This window comes from Callorhinus ursinus, unplaced genomic scaffold, assembly GCF_003265705.2.
Source record: "Callorhinus ursinus isolate GAN/ISIS: 27379988/994484 unplaced genomic scaffold, GSC_fseal_2.0 scaffold4, whole genome shotgun sequence".
In the NCBI taxonomy this organism is placed as follows: domain Eukaryota; kingdom Metazoa; phylum Chordata; class Mammalia; order Carnivora; family Otariidae; genus Callorhinus; species Callorhinus ursinus.
Window position 1 is genome coordinate 100387327 of NW_027397066.1, and position 21598 is coordinate 100408924.

Sequence of the window (21598 nt, forward strand, 5' to 3'; positions counted from 1 at the left end):
ATATTAAGGTCTGCTCTCTTTCCATGAAGAACAGCTGGGAGTGTTTATGTTTTGTCTTGCTTTGTATTCAAAAAGCCTTAAGTAGTATATGACCCATAGGTGAATGAATGAACAAATGCATGAATGAATGAGAAGACAATATAGATGAATTCTTGTTATAGAGTTAATTTGATGTCAGCTTGACTGGATCATGGGATACCCACATATCTCCATCTTCCATTACACATATACATACACACATGTAAAAGTATTTTTTTCTGTGTGTGTGTGTGTATGTATATACATATACATACACACACACACACACACACACACACACACACCCAAAAGTTTTACCATGTAAATGTTCTTTGATATCCTGTATTCTAATATATTTGTTTTTTTCTCAATTGCTAATCCTGACTAACCAAATAATTTCCTGACTCATTAAGACATTGCAACTCCTACTTTGAAATTCACTGCCCTAGAACAGAGATGCCTCTGCTCCAAAATGACATTCAGACTCCTTAACATAGCACTAGAAGGCTCTTCATGATCTGCTTTCCTTTCTCTCCAGTTTCATCTCTCACCACTTCCCCTTTGAATGCTCAAGTCCAGGCCTACAGAACTACTTATATTCTCCAGGAAGTCTGACGTCTCTCAAAATCTTTACAATATCTACATGGTGTACTGTTCACCCTTGTCTCTCGAGTTCAACATAGTGGCTGGCTTATTACTATATTCAATAGACATTAGTTGGATGAGTAAATGCGTGAATAAATGAACAAATGGAAAAGGTATTTCAGCATCTAAAGAATATACTTTGACAATAAAATCCCATTGATTTCATTCTGAAAACCTGGACATTGGTTACAGAAAGGAGAAAAAGCATTCAATAACCTAGACGTTTATTAAGGAAAATTGTAATTCCTGAAAACCAGAGTAATCTGTTTCATAAAAGCTTATTTACTCAGGAATTTTTCACCCATTTAGGGTCAGCTTGATTTTTGTCATCAGTAAATCAAGCCCACAAGTACAGCTGATTGTGTATTAAATTCTGTGCCCTTCTCGGTATAATGATGACTTGGAAAAATAAGCTGTAATGACCTAAGTCCTGGTTACTGTAACTGCCTTTATGGTATAATAGATAATTAAAGAGAAGTTTTAGCCAATCTATTTGCTAACCATTGGTCAAAATAGTCTGTCCTGAGTTCATCAGAGGCAAAAGTGGAACACAGCAATGGTATATTATAAACCAACCTTGAACTTCCTTGTGCATAGGGACCACACTGATAATTTAATTAAAATACAGATTCTGATTTAGTAGGTTCTGGGATGGAGTCTGAGACTGTTTCTAACAAGGTTCCAGGTGATGCTGTTGCTGCTGGTCCAAGGAGCAGATTCTAAGTGGCCAGAAAAGTACACAGTATATTGAAGAGTGTTTTGCTCCTAGGGAACACTATTTCCTGACACAAACATTTTTGTTACCGAGGTAACCGGGCCACAAGTGGGTCCTACCACTATTTGACCTAAAGACCTACTGTGCCGGCAGAACTGTTTTAGTAAAGGAGCAGCCTCTCCTTCCCTTAGGCTGCTTCTCTGACACAGAGTTTCTTTTCTCTTTTCAAATTAAAAGAACCAGTACAGTTTTTTCCCAAATAAAGTATCTTCTAGTTACCAGTGAAGCAGCCATTTTTTATTTACCTCTTTATGTCAGTACCTTAAAAGAAATTAATAACTTCAATTGTCTGTAATGCTCGACGTTGCTACTACCTAGAGCTGAAAACATGGGAAAAAGTTGTATAGAAGCCACGCAGAACCCAAATAGCTCCGTATAGAATTTTGACTTGCATGCCTCCCACTTAATAATTTTTTTCTGTTAGAGATTTCCTGAAGGTTTGCAATGGAAGATAATCAAATTCCATTCTCATCTAGTCAGCTTCCCATCTGTCAGTAACATCTGTAAGTCAGGATTTTCCGACAATATTAGAAAAGCGTGGGTGTTTTTTCCCCAGTTCTCTCCCTTCTTAAAAGTTTTCTTTTCTTTCTTTCTTTTTTTTTTTCTTTTTGCTATATACCTTTCCCCAGGAAAAGAAAAAAAGCGCAGGTTTACAGGTTACTTTAAATACAGAAAAACTTTCTTTGAACATGTTTACTACAAGAAAGATCATTGAAAATGAAGTCTGACAAGGATAAAGCAAAGCCAATTTAGATAATAACCAAGGTTCATACTTAGCTGACTTAAAATTCTCATCATTGTTATTGAAATAACATTGCAAATATAATACAGAGAACTGTTCTTACAAAAATTTGAGAATGCCACAGATAATTTAAAAGAAATGAATTCGTCAATTAACCTCTCTGCAATCCATGCAAGCCTAGTGCATTCTGCAGCCTCTAGGGATTTCCTAAAGAAGGAGCCCAAACTACATCTTACCTCAGGCCAATCCTGCCAGGCTGAAGTAGTGACCTTTCTCTCCAGCTCTGTAGAAGGAGAAGCCCTATATGGGTCACATGAAGCCACCTGTTCCTCCTAGCCTTATTGATTGAACCATATTGGACCCAAAGTCTAAGCCAGTCGAATTCCTTCTCTTTGGGCTGGGACGTAGCAAATAGAATAAGGACACATTGTGAGATGAAGCCAATGGATATACAGAAAAACCTGTATTGTAGGGATGAGGATTTCTGTGATTTGTCCTGCATAACTGACCACTGCGACTTGCATAAACACAGGCAGGCTAAAGAATGTTGTTTGTGAGACTTGTGTTGCATGAGTGTCCTTGGGAGCCTGGTTAGTTGACATTAGCTGGCTTCCAGGTCAGAATTGGCCCTCCTGGTCTGGATGCCAAGAGTTGTAAATCTTGCCTAACGTCCCCTCCAGCTCCAAGCTGGGCTGTCCCCCCTGAATGGGATCGGCACACCTAGCCCAGGCTCCTTGAAGATGTAAAGACATGATGACACAGAAATGCAGCCGCTCCAAACTGCTCGTAGGCAAACGAACAAATGTTCAACTTCAGGTCCTGTCATTTGCCCCATAAATATGGCCCTTATGGGGATGGTCAGTTGGAAGTCTCACCTGAGGGGAGGACGCTCCGCCCAGGCCTCTCAATCCGGACTCCAGCCTGGCTGTCTCCATGAGGTTTCCCCAGCTGATGAGGTTGTAAGTACCCCATTTAGTATAACTCTGTCTTATTCTGCTTTACTGCTTACTATTTCTCTCATCTATGCATAGATTTCCCTTTTCTTCTTTCTGTTTCTATTAGATTTTTATAATAGCAGTAAAGTGTTTTTTTTCCTTTTCGAAACTGAGAGTACGGTTGTGTGAATCTTTTCTTCAGAACAAAGCCACGAGTAAGAGTGGGGCCACAAGGGTTATGAGAAAGTAGAAAATCTAAAGACAAACAAATAAAACAGGGATAAAATTAGGGTATGAGTTTTCCTAGCTTCTTTCTCTCCTCCAGCCTTCTCTCCTTAACTAAAAGATATGCCTGCTGGGTAGTTCCCTCTATGGGCCATTTTATTCACCAGATTGTGTGGAATAATTTGGGTCAGATATCAGGATGGGATATTTGCATAAATAAGACTGAGATTTAAAGAGAGAGAGAAAAAGGGTGGGAGGCAGAGGGAGAGAGACAAAGAAAGAGAGAGGAGAGAGAAGGATTAGAAATAGGGAGAGCAGTGAAGAAGGAGATAGGCTGATGAGGATGGAGGGAAGGAAGTAGGCAGTAAGAGTGTCCACAAGGAACTGGAGCATATGTTCATAGTCAAGAGAGGTTTCCTTGGGGTGGGTTGGGGAAGTTGAGAGACCTTGAGGTCCTGCATTAGAAGATGGGGCATGAGTCAGTGACGGATTTGTATTAATACTAGTGTGGCAACTTTGTGTCTACAGTCTGGGGTGACCTGAAAAGACACGTGATCTTTGCAAGGTGGAAAGTGTTCTGTGGAATACTACTCAGTATAATAGTAAAGACCTGAAATGGAAGAAAGGGGTTTTAAGGAATAGTCTTGTGAGTAATGAATTAAAATCTTTTAAAATTTCTTTGAGACATGTAAGTAAAGATCAAAATTATTTTACACTAGTGTTAGTCACTGGAGTAAGGCTCTTTGAATTTGACACTTGGAGCACTAGGATTTATTCAGCTTTCTAAGAATATAAAGCAGAAGGTGGCAGATAATATGGTAGGAAAAAGATTGCACACTATGGTAGTAGAAAGCAATCAGACTTAATAAGCAAGACTTTGTCCACTGGTGCAGTGGACCGAAGTCACATTTATGGCCATCCCCTGGAGATTCATGAATTCTTCATGCTGAGCTTCACACAGCTGCTGCTTTCGATCCCCCTTCAGTTTCCAGGAGACCTACCTGTTACTGTCCTTAAATTCAAGAGATCCCCCTCTTCTTTACTGCTACAAAATAGGCTTGCCATAACTCCAATTATTTGGGGTAAATTGAATCTTTGTTCCTTGCAACCAAAAAAGCAAGATGATATACAAAAGATAAATGCAATCTCATTCTTTTGTATATCCCCAAAATAAATACAACTGATTTCTTAAAAGCCTCAAATATTAGTACAATGACAAATAAGGTGATATATTTCAATACATTCAAAAAATATTTATTGAGAACCTACTATATGGTATTGAGAGCTTCCTGTTCCTGTGCAATTAAGTGCTGGATAAACCTTTGACCTTATGGAGCTCATATTCTAGTGGAGGAAACAAAAATAGACAGATTGTATCTTCAAAGTCATAAAATTCACATGCATTATTTCCTCACCACTGAAAGAAAATCTAATTTGAAAAGTGTGCTTACCGAATTAGCCAGCTGTTTGTGCATCTTGCAAACACAGTGTGAAGATCTGTATTTTATACCTAATGATTTATTGATAGGTAATATAAAATTTTAACAGGATCTACATCTTGCCCAGAGTGAAGTTTTCTTTCATTAAGTCTTCCTTTAATTTGTTTTAAGCATTAGATCAGTGCCAATTTCCAAGGTTTCATCACCCTGCCTTTTTATAAAAAAGTAGAACTGTCCTCTTAAGGTACATTTCCACTGTCTCTTCCTCAGACCCACTGAGGAAATCACTGCTTGGATCAGGTTTATATTGATACTTAGATTAGATTTTGACCCAATAAAATTCCTCCTTATAAAAATAAACCCTTTATTGTTTATAGATAATGCAGGAAAGGAAAAGTTTTAAAAAGCCAAGCTCAATCTGTAGACTAGCTTGACAGGACTGCTAAACCAGAGTCAATATGGACTTCTGTGAATATGTGTGTGTTAAGATGTAGGCGTCAACAGGCAGGTGCGCAGAGCCACTGAGAGGCCATGGGCAGGAGTCCATTCTCAGGAAGGTTTCTGAGGAAAAGACCAGGACAACTCTTCATTTCAGAAATTTGTCCTCCAGGTCCCAGAAATAGAGTATCTGAGGTCTAACTGGGTAAGCAGCATTGTGCACGAACAGGGCAGAAGCAGGGGATGGAACAACGCATTGCAGAAACAGAAATCATGTCCCATTCCGGTAGAGTTGCTGTGGTGAAAAGCCCGACACAGAAGCACAGTTCTTGCTCACAAATCCGGGCAGCAGCACTTCCTATTTATATGAGCATGAGCAATGTCCTAAATGTGATAGATTAATGGGTGATGGACATTGGGGAGGGTATGTGCTATGGTGAGCGCTGTGAATTGTGTAAGACTGTTGAGTCACAGACCTGTACCTCTGAAACAAATAATACATTACATGTTAAAAAAGAAGATAATAGGAAGGGGAAAATGAAGGGGGGGAATCAGAGGGGGAGACGAACCATGAGAGACTATGGACTCTGAGAAACAAACTGAGGGTTCTAGAGGGGAGGGGGTGGGGGGATGGGTTAGCCTGGTGGTGGGTATTAAGGAGGGCACGTCCTGAATGGAGCACTGGGTGTTATATGCAAACAATGAATCATGGAACACTCCATCAAAAACTAATGATGTAATATATGGTGATTAACATAACATAATAAAAGAAAAAGAAAATGCAATAAAAATAATGAAACAACTGATCATTCTATGCAGTAAATGCAGATACAGTGTAAAGCATGACTATTCTTAACTACTCTTTTTTTTTTTTTTTTTTAAGATTTTATTTATTTATTCATGAGAGACAGAGGGGGAGACAGAGAGAAGCAGAGGGAGAAGCAGGCTCCCAAGGAGCAGGGAGCCCGATGCGGGACTCGATCCCAGGACCCTGGGATCATGACCTGAGCCGAAGGCAGACGCTCAACCATCTGAGCCACCCAGGCGCCCTATTCTTAACTACTCTTATGATCTACATGAGGTTCCAGATATCCCAACTGCATGTTTAGAGTTTTGCTGTTTACAATCTAAATATAGCACAGGTATAGGGACGTTTCTAACACTGACAAGTTGACTGTAAAATAAATCCTTTATAAAAGTGATGAAAATACAAAAAAAAAAAAAGCCTCCAATTTCCCCTGTCACTGTCTGTAAGCTCCCCCACACCCCGTCCCCCTCACCCTGGGCAATGTGACTTTGCCAGGTCTCTCAACAAGTGGAGGGACCTCCTGCCCCACTCTTTTGAATCTGGGCTGTGCCATGATTTGCTTTATCACAGAAGTGACATTGGTGCAACTTCCAGTCCTGGGCCTCGAGAGGTTTTGAAGCTTCTGCTCTCTCTCTTGGAACACGGTACTTCCACATAGAGAACTGGGGACTAGGGGCGCCTGGGTGGCTCAGTTGGTTAAGCGACTGCCTTCGGCTCAGGTCATGATCCCAGGGTCCTGGGATCGAGTCCCGCATCGGGCTTCCTGCTCAGCGGGGAGTCTGCTTCTCCCTCTGACCCCTTCCCTCTCGTGCTCTCTATCTCTTGTTCTCTCTCTCTCTCAAATAAATAAATAAAATCTTAAAAAATAAAAGAATTGGGGACTATCCTGCTGAAGAAGAAAACCACATGGGACAGAGATAGCCTGTCCCTGTTGAGGTCATCTAAAATGGTGAGCCTCTATCAGGCCATCAGATGAACCTCGTCTCATGAGGGCCCTCAGGTGAGACTAGCGAAAGAACTGCCCAGAGGAGACAAGCCAAATGGCTGAGCCGCTGAATCACAAGCAAAAATAAAAAATCAAAAACAAAACCAAAAACCAGTGGTTTCTTTTATTTTTTAACGAATTTTATTTATTTTTAAAGATTTTATTTATTCATTTGACAGAGAGAGAGAGACAGCGAGAGAGGGAACACAAGCAGGGGGAGTGGGAGAGGGAGACCCAGGCTTCCCTCCGAGCAGGGAGCCTGATGCAGGGCTCGATCCCAGGACCCTGGGATCATGACCTGAGCCGAAGGCAGACACCTAACCATCTGAGCCACCCAGGCGCCCCCAAACAGTGGTTTCTTTAATCCACTAAGGTTTGAGAAGTTTGCAGTGCAAGAGATAACTGATATACTAACCCCATTTTTTGTGCCTCTGTTTTCTCCTCTGTGAAATGGGCATGATAATATACTTGTCACATAGTAAGCTCTAGGAGTTTGGCATTCATTTCGATATCATTATTCCCACTTCTCTATGGTGTGGAGTGAGGCTCTGGCAGTCAGAATTGCCCAGATCCCAGCATCTGTGCCAGCATGCTAGGGCAGAAAAGGACAGCAGTCATGGAACTGATGTCACTGTTTCACCCTGACTCTGGTGGCCACGTTGAGGGGCAGTCACGAGCCCTTTTCAGGCCATGAGCTAGATAGCAAGAGTGTTCACAAGGTAACTGGCAGCCTAGGTTCACAATCAAGGGAGGTTCCACGGGGGTGGGATGGGGAAGTCCTGCATTACAAGACTGAGGCACGAGTCTTGGGGATGGCTCTGTATTAACACTAGTGTGGCAACTGTGTGCCTACCAGTCTGCAGCGTCCTGGGCAGATACACGAGCCTGGCAAGGAACTACTGAATCTATACCAGCCCCAACCAATCTTTTACCACTTCAGCTTCTTTTCAGGATGTATACTTGCTTCTAAGATAAATGAAAGCAAACATTCTTTTCTGAGTACAAGCGGTTAGTTTGAGTTTTCATTGTTTGAGGATAGGAGTATTTTCATGGTAATTATTCAACACTTTATTCACAAAAATAAGTTATACATGGACAGGGTTTTTATAGTGGTTTTATATAAATGCATATCAGATGTCTTTGAGAATTTAATATTGCAATTACCGTTTTTTAACTCTATCATCCTTATTAGCTATAAATCTATTGTACGCACAATCATGCCTAACATTTTAAATAGTAATACTTTGCAACTGTAAACAACAATCAGCTTCCTTCCATTGACTACCCACTAAGTGCCAGGTGCTTTACACACAGTGTCATTCATTCTCACAGCCGCCCTATAAGGTAGGCATAGCTTTTCCCAAATGTACAGATGGGGAAACCATAGCAAAGGGAAATAAAATAATTGTCCCAGTGCGAAACACGGTGTTTGACAACATGCAAAGAACACTGCAGATATTAAATGCATCTCAATTTTACAAAGACTTTTTTTTTTAAATAATATTTTTAAGTATGCATTTACCTTCAAGTTTGTTTCAAGTTTTATAGTGAAGGGTTTTATGGGTTTTATGGGAAATGTGTAAATACTGCATACTTCATACTGAAATACAATGGGAAATCATAAAACCTGGATATGCATTAATATTTTTGATAAAACACAGCATGATGTAAATCTTGCATCCTTGTTGTAATTTCTGCTGCTGCATTGACCACTGGGGGGCAACATCAGATATAATTTTATAACTTCTCTCCTTGGTCTCCTAATAGGGGCAAACAATGCAAGGAAATGTAGTTACTAGCTAATTCAATAACTTACTAGTCATAAATTGTGCACAGGATTAGGATATAATAATGTCCACTCTAGAGTACATATTCATTTTCATTGCACCAAACTGTCTATCTCTTTTATTTCTCCCAGGTTATGAGAACACATTATATTTTAAGGAGAATTCCACTAGTCCTTAATAATCTGCAGTGTTTCTGGTACTATAGATGACGTATTTCTCAAAAACACAGCCACAGGAAGAACAAATTTAGTCTTGCCTAGATAGATAAAAACTAAACACTTGAGTACTTCAGAATTAATCATTAGAAATCAGTCCTTAATTTTGTTTTTTAAAAAATTTTAAAGATTTTATTTATTTATTTGACAGAGAGAGAGAGAGCGCACGCACAAGCAGGGGGCGTGGCAGGCAGAGGGAGAGGGAGAAGCAGGCTCCCCGCTGAGCCGGGAGACAGACGGACGCAGGGCTCCATCCCAGGACCCTGGGATCATGACCTGAGCCGAAGGCAGACGCTTAACCAACTGAGCCACCCAGGCGCCCCAGTCCTTAATTTTAAAATAGGAAATGAAACAACAAAATTATCATTTGAGGATACACATTTGAGTTGAAATAGGGAGTTCTTTTTTTTTTAAGGATTTATTTTTTCATTTTAGAGAGAGAGAGACAGAAGGGGAAAGGGCAGAGGGAGAAGGAGAGAAAGTCTCAAGCAAACTCCATGCTGAGTGTGGAGCTGGACATGGGGCTCGATCCCAGAACCTTGAGTTCATGACCTGAGCAGAAACCAAGAGTTGGATGCTTAACTGACTGAGCCACTCAGGCACCCCTGAAATAGGGAATTTCAAAGAAAACATGAGCCAATAGCTCCAGGACCATCTTTCAAGCGAACTGACCAAGATAACCCAAGAATGAAACTGCACTGCAGAAGGCAGTGAGGCTGGCACAGACAGGGAGAATGGCAGAGCCCTGGAGTCACTGTAGGACCGAGATCCAGATGTGCCTAAAGCTAGACCTAATCCTGAGCTTTTCAGTTCCATGAGACAGAATATCCCCCCACCCTTTTCTTTTTCTTTCTTTCTTTTTTTTAATTTATTTATTTGACAGAGAGATAGAACAAGAAGGCAGAGCGGCAGGCAGAGGGAAAGGGAGAAGCAGACTCTCTGCTGAGCAGGGAGCCCGATGCCGGGCTCGATCCCAGGACGCTGGGATCATGACCTGAGCCAAAGGCAGCCGCTTAACTGACTGAGCCATCCAGGCACCCCCCCCGCCCCCTTTTCTTAAGTTAGTTTAAGATGGGCTTCTCTACTTGCAAACAAAAATCCTAATAAACCAACCACTGGTCAAAGAACATGCTAAGCTATGTTCTAGAAAAGCAAATGAAAGAGGGAATTTTTTTTATGCCTTCTAAGTACACAATGAAATTTTTCAAATTTTCTCATTGCCAAATCCTTTTGTGTCCTTATTTTAACTGTAAAATGTTGTTGCCCTATGTAGAGACTCATACAAATCCTACTGCTGTTACTACCACCTTCCAGCTTCCTGAGAAAACTTAGTGAATTTCTTGACTGTGGCATCTTTTCTTAAAGTGTGCATATAATTGATTCAAGAGAAGATCACCCAGAGGCTAGCCCCATGGCACAATTTTTGATTTGACTTCCAAACTACTGTTGTTGGGCCTTCTCTTGATTTAATTCTTTAATTTTTTTAAACTTCTCTACCTCAGTGAGTCTATTCTTTGACAACAGCTTTCATCATTCCTGTTAAAAGTTTTTTAAAAGCCCCATAATACTGTTGATTTTATATCAGTTTCACCATATTTAATCTCCCCCAGGAACTTTGAGGTTTCTAAAATGTTATAGAAAAGGGAAAATTATTACTGTAAGTGATGTTTTCTAACCACTAATCAAATAATAAAATAGACCCAAAGAAGTTCCAGTCTAATCCCTCTGCTCTGAGCTGGCCCCCCAAATTAAGATCTTTTCACCACATAATAATTCAACAGCTTCTTTTTAAAAAAATTTTTTTTTTAAATTTATGTATTTGAGGGAGAGAGACAGAGAGACAGAGATTGCACAGGTGGGGGGCGGGGCAGAGGGAGAGGGAGAAGCAGGCTCCCCGCTGAGCAGGGAGCCAGATGAGGATGGGGGGCGGGGCTTGATCCCAGGATCATGAGATCATGACCTGAGCCAAAGGCAGACACTTAACCAACTGAGCAACCCAGGCACCCCAACAACTTCTTTTAATAACCCATTTCACAATTTATCAGGTTGAAATCTCTAAAAACTCACCTAAAATTTTTTTAAGATTTTATTTATTTAGGGAGAGAGAGAGAGAGAGAGAGAGCATGAGACTGGAGGGAGGGGCAGAGGGAGAGGGAGAGAGAATCTTAAAGCAGACCCCATGCTCCACTGGACTCGATCTCACAACCCCGAGATCATGACCTGAGCCAAAATCAAGAGTTGGACACTCAACCAACTAAGCCACTGAGGTGCCCCCCACCTAAATTTTTTGTGTGGTGTGCAGTGAGTGTTTTTTTCTCTCTTATCCTCCTTCCCTCCAGTTCTTCCTTCCAGTAAAATCGTTTTTTACAAACATGAAATCTTATGCAAAACCCTATTTATTAAAACGAGAGAAGGGAGCTGTTTTGATGAAGCCTGGACACCTGCCTGCTCCACACCCACCCACACCAGCCACCAAGGCTCCGGGTAACGCGGACTGAAAACCTTGCTGTGGGGGTGTACTCATTTCAAACTAGTTTTATTCTCCAGATGAGAGAATAATTCTTTCAGTCTTTCATCGTATCTCAGGTATCCCAACATTTTAATCATTTTCGATGTCTTTCTAAACCCCCCTTGAAAGACTCCAAAAAACTTCAAGGCTTTAGTAAAGATGTGATTGACTGAGTATCATGGGAGAATTGCCTCAGAGTTCCACGTCGAACTTCATTTTATACAACTTACTTGTGCATCCTCCAAGCACTGTAACTCCAATGGCTATTTTTTCCTTACAATATAGAGCAACTTTGCACGGGGATATGTGGCAGGCGCTGTGCTACGGAAGCACCTTATATCCATTATTTCTTTTCATCTTCACAACAGCCCACGTCTCAGCGATGTCAGCATTTGCATTACATCAGTGGTTCTCAACCTTGGCTACAAATTATAATATTGGGGAACTTTTGAAAATCCAATACCTGGGTACTCAGACCAATTGAATCAGAATCTCCAAGGGTAGGAACCAGGCATCATTTTAAAAACTCCCTGAGTGATTCTATGTGTTGGCAAGCCTGAGGACCACCGCTCTGAGAGGAATTTTCCTATCAGCTGCTGAGAAAATAACTTTTTACATTTTCTTACCCAAGCAAGCAGTCTTCAGATGTAGCAAGTATACACGAAAGTGCACTTCTCCCAGTGAGGCTGCCATTACTTAGGCTATTTTTGGAATTCCTTTTCTGTAATTGCTTTTAGTCAATTTACCAGTCCTTAGAAAATTCTTTTCAGTGCCCACAGCAGGATTGCAGGGAGATGCAGAGAGCTCTGGGTACACCTGGGGAGATCATCCCCCCCGCCCCCCTCCCCCCCGGGCTGTCACCCTACCCACAACAGGATAAAAGCGGGCAGAGACTGCTGTGGTTCCTGGCAAGAGCTTCAAGGCCTCCCCATCTCAATTCATGAACGCTGAGAGCCATAAAGGAGGCTAGAATGAGAACTGATTTTCTACCTCCTTCTGGGAATTCTTCAGAATTAATCCCCCCATGTTTTAAATTCACATTTACCTCAGTCACCATGAGTCCCATTCTCCTAGACCATCCCTTGCTCCTGGACCGAATCCAAGCTCTAAACATCCCCATTCTGATCCAAGTCTCCTGTTCCCCAACACTTCCCCTGTGCTTTCTCCACAGTGCACTCTGGAACTCTGACAACAAAATCCCCTGCCTTCTCCATTTTTTCTTTGAGTGCCATCTTCCCCATCCTCCTCTAACCAAAACCTGGCAATTCCGTAAGGACACAGCTTTCTCTACACCTTTAATATCCCAGTGCACACAGCAGATACCCAGAAAATGGTGAATACAAAGATGACTCAGAGTATTAATGGTAATAGTTTAGACCCTGGGCAGAGAGATAAGGTAGAGTGAGAGAAATTGGATGCTAATAAGATATCTATATGTAAATGCCTGTTCACAGGTCAGGGGGATTACGGCTTCAGATAATTAGATACTGATTTCAGAATTATCAGCAAAGAAAGGAGAGTCCTGATTGGAGCCTCTATGCAGAAATGGATGATTTCTGCATAGAAGACATTGCATGCTAGGCTTCAGTGGACACACTCAAAAACTAAGAGGAATTACGAGAACCATCAAAGGGCAGAATATAAAGAAAGAGACAGACATAAAGAAAACAAAGTAAGAAGGAAAAGAGAAGCTTATGGAAACCTAGAAAGGGAGAAAAGTGTTCTAGATCATTGTTGAGAAGCAAAATCTATTGTGTGGAATTTAGTTGAATAGAACAACATATTCAGACAGTGGTAACTAGTTTGGACTGGGGCTGGCACAGAACATTTTTAAAGCCCCCCAGGAGGTTCTCTGTGCAGCCAGGTCTGAGAATCATCACTTATAGTGGTACTTCTCAAATTTGCATGTGCTTATGAATCACCTGGGAATCTTGTCCAAATGCAGGCTTTGACTCAGTAGGTAACGTTGGTCCCTAGCAAGGGAGATAAGTGGACTAAAAAAAGAAGACGAAAACAGTCATTTATAGCCCTACCTTTGTCAGAAATATTTGAAAGGGAGGTTTTGAAGAAAAGTCACAAACTGGAGGTCCATGAATTATTTGTGGCCAAACCCAGAGAGAGGTGTTCTTTTACCCAATTGCATCTTATTTTTTTAAATTTGAACTAAATGCCAAGATCATAAAATTCCATTTCTCCAGCTTCTCTGGAGAAAAAAGAAAAGGGAGGGGGGACAGTAACAGCAACAACAAAAGATCTGTCAATTCAGGGGACATAGCCCTGCCTGCAGGGATCCTGCCCCCTCTAGGGGTGGTAACTTATATTTCCTCCTTTATCCCTGGAGGAATTTGAGGGGTATTCATATTTTAGATTTAGCATAACTGATACTTTTTCCTCCCCAGTTGCACTATCCTAACTTTCTGGCTCATTTCCCACCATTCCTCACGTATAAACTATATTCTTGAAATGGCTTACACAGTGTTCTTGGAATTCATCACCTTCTTTCTTTCCTCCAAACTTTGATTGACCCCTGTTTCTAGAACACACTCCAACCTTCTTTCTCTGTTGGAAACAATCTGAATCATTCTTCAATATGTAGCTCGAAAGTCCCCTCTTTGGAGAAGCCTTCCTGACTTCTATGCTCCCACAGCAGAGGGGATCCTCTTCTATTAAATCCTATATTTACTCAATTAGGGATATTTCCTATTTTCGGAGGCCGAAAAAGGGATTAGATAAGCTTTATTCCTTTTTTTTTTTGATTACCAAGGTAGAGTGCTTTGCCTTAAAGAAGACCCTCAATAGCTTTATGAAATAAAAAATTGTGAATTACCTTTGAACTATTAGATTACACTCCCTTGAAAGATCTTTTGTTAATCTGTCAAGGGAGTTTTGTAATTATTATCCTATCTTATAAAGGACAAGTTAATTCTGTTTGCATCATTATCTCCAAAAACTTGGCCAACTCGATCCTCTCCCCTGATCTTCAATTTTGGTGTGACTTAGTTGATTTATAAGAATATTTATTCTATAAATCTAGTCCTGCATAAACATAAGCCACCTAAAATTAAACACTCCTTCATAGAATTAATACCTTACACTTTCATGGAATGATCAATTTTTTCAAAGCACTTTTACTAATACACTTTATCCTCGTTCTAACCTGTAAAATACATACACAATGCATTACCCTTTTTCAGCATTTAGAAGCTAAAGTGAAATGTCCTCCATGAACTAGGAAGCAAGGAAAACAGGAAGTTTAAGAGACACTTTTGCACTACCCACCAAAGTCCTTGGGAAGGAAGATCTACTCTGTAGTCTTCCCAGGTGTGATCTCCCAATTTGCCTTGGGGCTAAACATCTGCCTCATTCCACGTCCAAGCTTCTAGAGTTCCTAATATTTTATCAAAAAACTGAGGCCCAGATGTATTAAATTAACATGTATTAGAGCCAAAGTAGGAACCCAGGTCTTTGGATTCCCAGTATAACATCCCACTTTTCTTAATTATGTTCACCTTAACAAACGGAGCTATCATCATCCAGCAATATGTATATGGTTCATAAATCTGCCTTCACCAACATGTAGAAATGAAAACTCCTGTGCCCTTTTCTCAAAAAACTAAGTTTATATGATGATCAAAATTTACCCATTAATTTTATGGGGTTAGTTGCACGGGACAACTTTAAAATGCCCAAGCACAATGATTTCATCAGAGTGCATAAGAAAGGCTATAAGCCGTAAGTTGGTTTGCAACTTCGTGCATTTCGTGTCACTCCCACAGCAATGCTATGTTCTCTAATGGTTAGGGCATTTTTGGAAATATTTAATTTTAGATGAGATGGGAATCAAAGATTTTAGCCTCTTGATCCACTAAAGATAAACCCAATGTAAATTAATGGGAAAAAAGCAATGCCAGGGAAAGAAACTGAAGATCTCAAATTGTTAATGGTAGAATAAAAGAAACTCCCCATGCGATTAAAAGGAAGTAGCAAAGGAGTGGGAATGGCAAGGCTTGAAGGCACAATGATGCATTTCTCTCATATTCTCTCTGTATTGGCAATCACTTTCTAAGAATTTTGATGTGGTTTCAAGAATGCACCCATCCATGACAATGGGAGTATAGCCAGTGCTTCATCCCGGAGGCCCACCATGAAACACTGGTGACAATAGAAGGCACTACTGCTTAGGGACTAGAAGATGCTCTACAGCTGTGTGTCTGGAGACTGGATCACCTGGGGAAGTGCAGTGTCGGGCTTTTCTCAACCTCCACATACTGCTCCCAGCTCAATGACTCTGAACTCTGACCTGCTTCTCTGCCATTTCCACTCCCCTTTTAAGGAAGGAGAAGGAATCAAGGTCTCTTTCTTTATCAGTCAGGAATGGGATATGTTTTCTGTGTTCCTTCTCCTTGCTTGACTCTGTTAATCCAGTCTGAAAAAAATGACTAATTCAAGATTTTTTTCCCCTGCAAATATATGTGTGGGTGTGTATATACACACAATAATACATTTGCAGGGGAGATATGTGTGTGTGTGTGTGTGTGTGTGTGTGTGTGTACACACATATATAAAACATATAGTTTTAAGTCCCTATATAAATTGGGTCCTACAAATACCTGTTTAGAAGCCAAAAGAGGCAACTGTGGAGTGAGCTGGAGGTTGAAAGGATAAGCGGATATCAGTATTTTTATTATCTGAAATATTTTTATCTTACTTTTATTAAAAAAATAGAAAAAATCCTGGTAATTATGGGAAAAGGAGCTAAAATAATCGGTGAGCGGTGCCACTCCCCATCTCACTGCCTTGTACCTTTCCTAGCATTTTCCTGTGTCTTTTTTTTATTATGTTCAGTTAGCCAACATATAGTACATCATTAGTTTTTGATGAAGCATGCAATGATTCGTTAGTTGCGTATAACACCCAGTGCTCATCTCCACACATGCCCTCCTTAATACCCATCACCGGTTACCCCATCCCCTCACCCCCTCCCTTCTGTAACCCTCAGTATGGTTCCCGGAGTCCAGAGTCTCTCATGGTTTGTCTCCCTTTCCGATTTCTTCCCATTCAGTTTTCCCTCCCTTCCCCTGTGCTCCTCCGGGCAATGCACAGAAACCTAACTGTGTCTTTAAGCGACAAGGAGAAGAAACGTTGGACGGAATCTAGTAGCCAAAACTTTCTCTCCAAGTGAGCGCAGGTGAAGAAGTTCTAAAAAAGAGCTCTGGATTCATTTGGTAGAGAGAGAAATGTAAGGAACAGAGGGACGGGGAGAGTCCCGCGGAAGGCTGGGGGATTAGGGAAGAGGGTGCGGACGCGCACTCACCCCCCAGCCAGGTATCAGAGATGTTCTGGAGCATGGTGACCGGGATGCAGAAGAAGGCGATGAGCAGGTCGCTGAGCGCCAAGGAGCAGATAAAGATGTTGGTGACGGTGCGCATGGCTTTGCTGCGGGTCACCACGTAGACCACCAGCGCATTGCCAAAGAATGCTAGAGCAAAGATGAGCACGCTGGTGAGCACTAAGGCCAGCTTGGCACGCCCCGGCAGCTCCGGGGTGTAGACCAGGGGCCGCAGCCCGTACCGCGCGATGAACTGCTCACGGGTCAGGTTGTGGTCGCGTAGCAGCCGGGAGAACTGCTCCCGGGTGATGTTGAGAGACTGCATGCCGCGCGTGCTCCCGGCGCGCCAGGCACCGTCCGCTACAGCCTGGCCATCCACCGTCCCCCGCGCCGCCCCCTACCCGCGGCGTGGCAGGGCCGGGACTGCGAGGAGACCCGGCGGGCGGCCGCTTCCCACCCTCGGAGACCCGGACAGCCTCCGCTGGGGACTCTGGAGAGCTGGAGGGCTCCCGGCTCCACCCCAGGAAGTTCGGGAGAAGGAAAGCAGCGCGGGATCAAACTCACAATCAAGAGGCGGAAAGCCAAAGCCTGGGAAACTATCCCGTTACCAAAAATGTTCGCAGTTCAAAGAAAGTTCTCTTGCTCTTCTCTAAGGTGAGGGGCTCGGGCGGTCGGGCACGCTGGAGCGTCACTCAAGTGTTCCAGCGCTTCTGGCTGCCCAGGCTTCTGGTGCGCTCACCAAACCCGCTCCAGGAGCCGCGGAGGGTGGGGCTGGAATTCTGCGGCGCGCCGCTCCCCTCCCCCTTCAGTGGCGCGCACGCCGCCTCCCACTGCCCCAGGGCCGGGGAAACACCACTTTGGCTCCCCACATTCTGCCGCCCAATGCCTTTCTTCTGCCCCAGGTCATGCTTATATGTAAAACCCAGTATGGGGGTTTCCACCGTCTCACGGCTTCTCCTCTGAGGAACTAATGTGCTATCCAAGGCAAAATAGGATTATTTTAATTTTTTTCTGCATTTTCAAAAATAGTTACAGCACACAGGAATTGCAAGGATAGTACAGAGAGGTCCCACATATCATTCATCTAGTTTCTCCCATTGGTTACATCTTGCTTAATTATGGTTCAATACAAAATCCGGAATTTGACATAGGTACTGTGTTGTGTCTAAAGTCTGTGTCATTTTATCCCATTCCTGTAACCATCACCAAAACCAAGATAGAAAACTATTCTATCACCACAAGGATCTCCCTCCTGCTACCTTTTTGTAGTCATACCAAGTTCCACCTCCCACCCCGGCCCTGAAGCCCCAACAATTACTAATCTGTTCTGCATCTCTATACATTTGACAAAAGGTTATATAAACAGAATCACACATTATAATACCTTTTGATATTTTTTTTTTCCCACTCAAGCATAATGCTATTCAGATCCACCCAAGTTGTTAGGTATGTCAATACTTGTTCCTTTTTATTGCTAAGGATGTATCACGCTTGTTTAACCATTCATGTTTAGTAGGCATTTGGGTTGTTTCCAGTTTGGGGCTATTACAAATAAAGCTGCTATGAAGAATCATGTACTGGTTTTTGTGTAAACAAACTTTATTTCTTTCTCTGGGAAATGCCAGGAAATTTGATTGTTGAGTCTATGGTTTATATATTTTGATTTTGAAGGAATTACCGAATTACTTTCCAGTGTGGCTGTACCATTTTACATTTTCCACAGCAACATATGGGAGATTCAGTTTCTCCACATCCATACCAGCATTTGGCATTGTCATTAGTTTTTTAACTGTTCTAATAAGTGTGTAGTGGTATTTCCTTCAGCCTTAATTTTCATTTCCCTAATAGTGATGAACATCTTCTCGTGTGGTTGTTATCCCAGTATTTTCTTCAGTGGAATGTCTATTCATGTATTTTCCCTATTTTCTAATTGAACTCTTTGGCTTATTTGCTATTAGTTTTGAGGGTTCTTTTTATACTCTAGATACCAATCTTGTGTCAAATAAGTGGTTTGCAAATATTTTCTTCTAGTCTGTTTCTTGTTGTTTATGCTTTTAACAGGGGCTCTCACAAATCAAAGTTTTTAATTTTTTTTTAAAGATTTTATTTATTTATTTGACAGAGAGAGACACAGCGAGAGAGGGAACACAAACAGGGGGAGTGGGAGAGGGAGAAGCAGGCTTCCTGCCGAGCAGGGATCCTGATGCAGAGCTTGATCCCAGGACCCTGGGATCATGACCTGAGCCGAAGGCAGATGCTTAACAACTGAGCCACCCAGGAGCCCAAAGTTTTTAATTTTTAATCAGTCCTATTTATCAGTTTTTCCTTTATTGATTATACTTTTGATGTCCAGTCTAATAACTCTTCATCAAATCCTATGTCCCCCAAATTTTCTTCTATGTCTTTTTCTAAAAATTTTATAATTTTACATTTTTCATCTTGGGCTTTCTGTTCTGTCCCATGTGTTGATCTATGTGTATAACTGCTACGGTACCACACAGTCTTGAATTCTGTAGTTATGTAAGTCTTGAAATCAGGTAGAGTGATTTCTCCCACCATATTCCTCTTTTTCAAAATTATTTTAGATATCCTAAGGCCTGTGGCTTTTCATATAAATTTTACAGTAAGTTTGTTTATGTCCAAAACAAAAACCTTGCTAGGATTTTGATAAAAATCGATATCTTTACTCTGTTGAGTCTTCCAATCTGTGAATAAAGTATGTCTCACCATATAACTAGGCCTTTTTTGATTTCTCTCATCAGCATTTTTCAGTTTTCAGCATATAAGTCCTGTATATGTTTGTTAGATTTGTACTTAAGTTTATCTCTTTTAAGCATTTGTACACAGTATCGTATTTCTAATTTTCAGTTCCATGTATTCTTTACTATAGAAATGTGATTTATTTGTATGTAGATCTCAAAACTTATCATGTTGCTGAATTCACTTATTAGTTTTAGGAAATTTTGTTGTAAATTTCTTGAGATTGTCTACATAGACAACCATAGTATTTGCGTGGAAGGGCAGTTTTATTTCTTCCTTTCTGATTTGTATGACTCATATTTCCTTTTCCTGCCTTATTGCAATGGCTGGAGCTTCCAGTACTATGTTAAATGGCAGTGATGAGAATGGGCATCTTTTCCTTATCCTCAGTCTCAGAGGGGGAAACATTCAGTCTTTCATTACTAAGAGTGGTGTATAGCTATAGATGTTCTTTATCAATTTGAGGATATTCCCCTCTATTCTTAATTTGTTGAGTGCCTTTATCATAAGTGACGTTGAATTTTGTCAAATGCTTTTTCTGCACCAATTAATACGATCATGTGTTGTTGTTTTATTTCATCTTGTTAATGTGGATCTCATTGATTGACTTTTGAATATTGAACCATCTTGAATATCTGAAATAAACCCTTTTTAGTCATGGTATATAGTTGATTTTACATATTGTTGAATTCTACTATTTTTTAAAGAATTTTCATGTCTCTCCTCATGAGTGATACTCATCTATAAGTTTCTCTTTTTGTACTATCTTTGTCGGGTTTTGATATTATAAAATAACAGAAAATATATATCTCTCTCTGCCTCCAGTTCCTGGCACAGAGCTCCTGAAATTCTTGTAATTTCCTAAGTAATAAGAGCACTGGGAGCATCTTTTGTTCTAATATTTGGTCTTTGAGTCTAGTTCCTGACACAGAGCTTTTATTTTATTTTTTTTTAATTTAAATTCAATTAGCCAACATATAGAACATCATTAGTTTCAGATGTAGAGTTCAGTAATTCATCAGTTGCATATAACACCCAGTGCTCATCACATCACGTGCTCTCTTTAATGCCTGTCACCCAGTTACCCCATCCCCCCACCCACCTCCCCTCCAGCAACCCTCAATTTCTTTCTTATAGTTAAGAGTCTCTCATGGTTTTTCTCCCTCCTTGATTTCTTCCATTCTTTTTATCCCTCCCTTCCCATATGATCTTCTGGGCTGTTTCTTATATTCCTTATATGAGTGAAACCATATGATAATTGTCTTTCTCTGATTACTTATTTCGCTCAGCATGATATCCTCCAGTTCCATCCATGTCGATGTAAATGGTAAGGTTTCATCTTTTCTGATGGCTGAGTAATATTCCATTGTATATGTGTACACCGCAACTTCTTTTTTTTTTTTTTAAAGATTTTATTTATTTGACAGAGAGACACAGTGAGAGAGGGAACACAAGCAGGGGAGTGGGAGAGGGAGAAGCAGGCTCCCCGGTGAGCAGGGAGCCCGATGCAGGGCTCCCTGAGCCGAAGGCAGACGCTTAATGACTGAGCCACCCAGGCACCCTTACACCACAACTTCTTTATCCATTCATCCATCAGTGGACTTCTAGGCTCTCTGCATACTTTGGCTATCGTGGACATTACTACTATAAACATTGGGGTGCAGGTGCCCCTTCGAATCACTACATTTGTATCTTTAGGGTAAATACCTAGTAGTGCAATTGCTGAGTCATAGGGTAGTTCTCTTGAGGAAACTCCATGCTGTTCTCCAGAGTGGCTATACCAGCTTGCAGTCCCACCAACAGCGTAAGAGGGTTCCCTTTTATCCACATCCTGGCCAACATTCGTTGTTTCCTGACTTGTTAATTTCAGCCATTCTGACTGGTGTGAGGTGGTATCTCATTGTGGTTTTAATTTGTATTTCCCTGATGCTGAGTGACGTTGGTGCATTTTTTCATGTGTCTATTGGCCATTTGTATGTCTTCCTGGA

At 41.3% G+C, this 21598-nt stretch overlaps 1 protein-coding gene across 1 annotated transcript in view; it reads right to left on the reverse strand.

The window, feature by feature from the left end:
• The window catches only part of QRFPR (pyroglutamylated RFamide peptide receptor), a 43985-nt gene extending 26418 nt beyond the window's left edge, over nucleotides 1-17567 (reverse strand). Inside the window, exon 1 of the mRNA XM_025874108.2 lies at nucleotides 16836-17567. Within this exon, the coding sequence (XP_025729893.1) occupies nucleotides 16836-17175 (340 nt within the window). The 5' untranslated portion in view covers nucleotides 17176-17567. The remainder of the gene's footprint in view (nucleotides 1-16835) is intronic.
• Between the last annotated feature and the right edge of the window lie 4031 nt (nucleotides 17568-21598).